The 3,964-nt window shown below is 41.0% G+C and overlaps 2 protein-coding genes across 2 annotated transcripts in view; both read left to right on the forward strand.

Annotated features, from left to right (window-relative positions):
• Positions 1-654: 654 nt before the first annotated feature.
• On the forward strand, positions 655-1,041 carry LOC123962840 (histone H4). The gene has a single exon (XM_046039240.1). It carries the CDS (start codon positions 677-679, stop codon positions 986-988), a length of 312 nt encoding a protein of 103 aa, XP_045895196.1. The 5' UTR covers positions 655-676; the 3' UTR covers positions 989-1,041.
• A 2,826-nt stretch (positions 1,042-3,867) lies between these two features.
• LOC123962838 (histone H2B 1/2-like) overlaps positions 3,868-3,964 on the forward strand; it is a 4,682-nt gene continuing 4,585 nt past the window's right edge. Inside the window, exon 1 of the mRNA XM_046039238.1 lies at positions 3,868-3,953. Coding sequence (XP_045895194.1) covers positions 3,882-3,953 — 72 coding nt within the window. The 5' untranslated portion in view covers positions 3,868-3,881. The remainder of the gene's footprint in view (positions 3,954-3,964) is intronic.

A 3,964-nucleotide genomic window follows, 5' to 3' on the forward strand; every position in this document is an offset into this window, starting at 1 on the left:
CTTATGACCATGTGATATTTCAGTTTTTCTCTTTTAATAAATTTGCAAAAATTTCTACATTTCTGTTTTTTTCTGTCAAGATGGGGTGCTGAGTGTACATTACTGAGAAATAAAATGAACTTTTTTGATTTTTGGAAAATGGCTGCAATGAAACAAAGAGTGAAAAATTTAAAGGGGTCTGAATACTTTCCGTACCCACTGTGTGTGTATATGTGTATATGTGTATATATATATATATAAAAAATTAATTAAGGGAAGTGGCTCCAAACCCTGTTATCAATATCCAACTGCACAAATCAAAGCAGTATGGTGACATACTAAAACAAAAAAAGTCAATATTGTAGGTGAAATTGGTGTAAAAGACTTGAACTAAATGAATCAAAACACAAAGAACCTGTTAGCATGTAGAACATGTTAAACATTTGAGAATTCGATTATTATAATTTTTGTGAGAATCTGAGGGCCAGTATCAAGGTTTGTACTTTTATTTTGAAGGAATGTTTCTTATCAGGAAGTGCGGCGGCTCAAAGTTTCTAGCTTGGAGGGGAACAGGGAAAATGGCGGGCTGCGCTTGAGCCGTTAGTCCTCAACGACGTCCGCAGACTGACTTTAAGTACCGGCGCTCAGGACCCGTCAGCTACCAGTTTTTCTTCGGAACGAACTAGACGCTGAGAAAATGAGCGGCCGCGGAAAAGGAGGAAAGGGACTCGGCAAAGGAGGCGCCAAGAGGCACCGCAAAGTGCTCCGTGATAACATCCAGGGCATCACCAAGCCCGCCATCCGCCGTCTGGCTCGCCGCGGCGGAGTCAAGCGGATCTCCGGTCTGATCTACGAGGAGACTCGCGGGGTGCTCAAGGTCTTCCTGGAGAACGTGATCCGCGATGCCGTCACCTACACCGAGCACGCCAAGAGGAAGACCGTCACCGCCATGGACGTGGTGTACGCTCTGAAGAGGCAGGGCCGCACCCTGTACGGCTTCGGAGGCTAAACCCGATCCTCTAACAACACAACAACCCAAAGGCTCTTTTAAGAGCCACCCAACTACTTCAAAGAGCTCATTTCTTAAATGAAAATGTGCAGTATTTACAGACAAGTTATAGAGAAACTTGTGATTAGGTGTTAAATATAAACATGCAGTGTCCATAAATGAGGAAGACGGACTAGCAGCTATCTAAGAAACCGTTTCCATAATTATTTAAATCTATACAGATGGATCTAAAAACAAACAGGAACATAAATATTCAATAAACAGTGTAGGTTATTGACACATGCATTTCTCTGGATTTGTGTTCTGTTGGTGGTGATGGGAAACTTCCCAGGTCACTCAGTTCACCTTTCTGGCCTTAATACTCAATGTCCCAGCTGACACTGTCAATGTTTACCGAAGAGCTTCTGCAGAGTTAAATCTGTTTAATCTTCTCATGACTTAAATCTGAGACGTTGATCACGTCAAATCACAGTTAAGGAAACAGAAAATGTTCGCAGTCATAAAATGTTAATTATAGTGTTATTGTGGGTTAAATGAACCTGAGTAACCTGAACTTTCTTTGTTGATTATTATTTAGTTGCGGTTCTAGACCGTTTCAAACAGGGTACCAAATATGAATTATTACATAACACCACACCTTAGGTTTGCTTCTCCAAAAGACTAACTATATATATATATATATATATAAAACAACAAACAGAAGAATACTCATTCTGTGTTTACCTACATTTCATTTATCACTACCCATGAATAATTACCATTTTCTTTTCCTGGGGATAAATGTGGCTTTAATAATGCGTATAAAATATAAACCTCGAACAGGTTTATTCTGAGGTTTTTGTGGTTCCTGCAATGATATCAACAAAACTTTAAATATGAGGCCTTTTCCCTTCGAGACTTGATACTCAGGATGCCCAAGTAAGTTTATCTGCCATGGTAGAGCCGATCACATCGCAACTGCCTTCTGGTTAGCGTAATGTTAACATACTACCAGGCACAGCGCCAGGAGTTTTTATCTACCTGTGTGAAGGGGCAGCTAAGAAAATGATCTGTTTTCATGATGTCAGAGTTACTTTATAAAGACATTTTATTTTTTTCAATAAAAGCAGCTACACCACATTTAACAGAATGCAAATGACCAACAGCAGGAAGGCCTCACACAGCTCACTGAAGGTCCTCAGCGGTGTAGCAAATGTAAAAATCACCGCTGGAGGATCCATTTTAGCATTCAGCCAAACCCAGCAAGCACCAGTTCATCATTCATCATTGGTGCGTTTGATTTGTGTAAATCAGTGATCAGTTAAGGTAGATACAATCTTTTTTTAACTATAGAAAAGGACAGTGATGCTAAAAAATACCCACTGTGACTTCATCTTTAATTTTAGTGCATTATTGTATTTGGCTTCCTGATTGGGTCTTAAGTTTTTGTTTTGGTATTTTTATTAAAATATTGTGTACTGTGTAAATAAAACTTGTCAATGTCACTGTTTCTGCTGTGTCTGTTTTCCTCGTCCTCAGTGGATTTGTTCTCCCTTCTTACTTTCAGTAACGGTTCCAGTAGTATTACTTTCTACTTTCGCCGCATCTCTTGCAAGTAGACCATCAGCTTCATGTTTACACTGGCACACGCACATCCAGTGTACGTGGACGGCCACTGGATGTGCGTTTTCAATCATTTTAATATAGACGGAGATCAATTCTGATATGAAGCTAAAACGCTGATGTGGACGGAGATCATTTTAAAACTCAGTTTCAAAACAAAAACGTAGAGGTTGGATGTTGCCTAAGACAGACAGACACACCTGCAGCTTCTTCTCTGCTGCAGCTGCTGATTTAACACCTTTCTTTAGTTCCATTCTCAGAGGTTCGTCATATTCCTGAGCTTTTCCCCCCAAATAACAATGAGCATCTTTGGGTGGAAGAAATATCTGTTTCCGATTAACGTAGCTTATTAGGAATCGGGTACATCCCCAGTAACCGCATGCTCTCCAGCATGTCTTAGCTCTGGAATTTCTCTCTCAAACGTTTCTCTCTCTAACTGAGCATTCAGACCAAACGCGAGGTAAACGTTGGGGCGCGGCAGATTCAAACGTTGATTTATCTTCAGTCGCGCTTCTCAGCAGCGATCTACCGTGTGTTTTCAACTTTCGCTGTTGTTGTTAGCTTCAGTGGGCCCCCAGAGCTCTGTGGGACAAAACTGGACATTGTTTGGGAAATAGTAAGTAAGGAAGTTGAGCTACGTGGTAAGATCATAAAATATGTCTGTTACTTGATTCCAGCTATCATTTATCGAAAGCAACTTACAATTGCTATATATGTACATTTACGGTGGTAATCTTTACTCATTACCACTGACGGCAACATTGCTCTAAAAGTTGCTCCGTGTATCATCAGCTTCAGGCTACGCCGTTGAAGTATAAATCAGGCTTTAAGGGGGGCTAAACTGGGGCTATGCAGATGTGACGGGGCTCTAGCCTCCCCTGGCCCTGGTGTAGTGCTGTTACTGCATACTATAAATATGTTTCATGATAATAAGTGTTTAAAAGATCAAATCACGCTGACATGGCAAAAAATATGTAGAATTTGTTCAATAAAAAACATGTTTCAATAACATTTACACAAAACAAATAATGCAGCATCACAAAAACGTTAAACTATGTTTTCTTTAAAGATACTGAAGGTAAAATGCATTTAATTCCTGTAACCAGCTCACACACACACACGCAGCAAACATGTGGCGCTGCGAGACTTCCGCATAGTTACTCTATGACGCACTCACCTCCAGCCAATGGCAGAGTGGGAACCGCACAGTAACATTCGCATATCCTGCATTTAAGAAGAACCAGCGCCGCCAGAACTGCTACAATTGACTGCGAGCAGAGAAATTGTGACCATGCCTGAACCAGCGAAGCCAGCGCCCAAGAAGGGCTCCAAGAAAGCCGTGACCAAGACCGCCGGCAAGAAGGACAAGAAGAG

Source organism: Micropterus dolomieu, linkage group LG23 (genome assembly GCF_021292245.1).
Source record: "Micropterus dolomieu isolate WLL.071019.BEF.003 ecotype Adirondacks linkage group LG23, ASM2129224v1, whole genome shotgun sequence".
Lineage (NCBI taxonomy): Eukaryota > Metazoa > Chordata > Actinopteri > Centrarchiformes > Centrarchidae > Micropterus > Micropterus dolomieu.

Coding starts and splice junctions, on each gene's coding strand:
- LOC123962840 (XM_046039240.1), top strand. CDS start 677: ATGAGCGGCCGCGGAAAAGGAGGAAAGGGACTCGGCAAAGGAGGCGCC.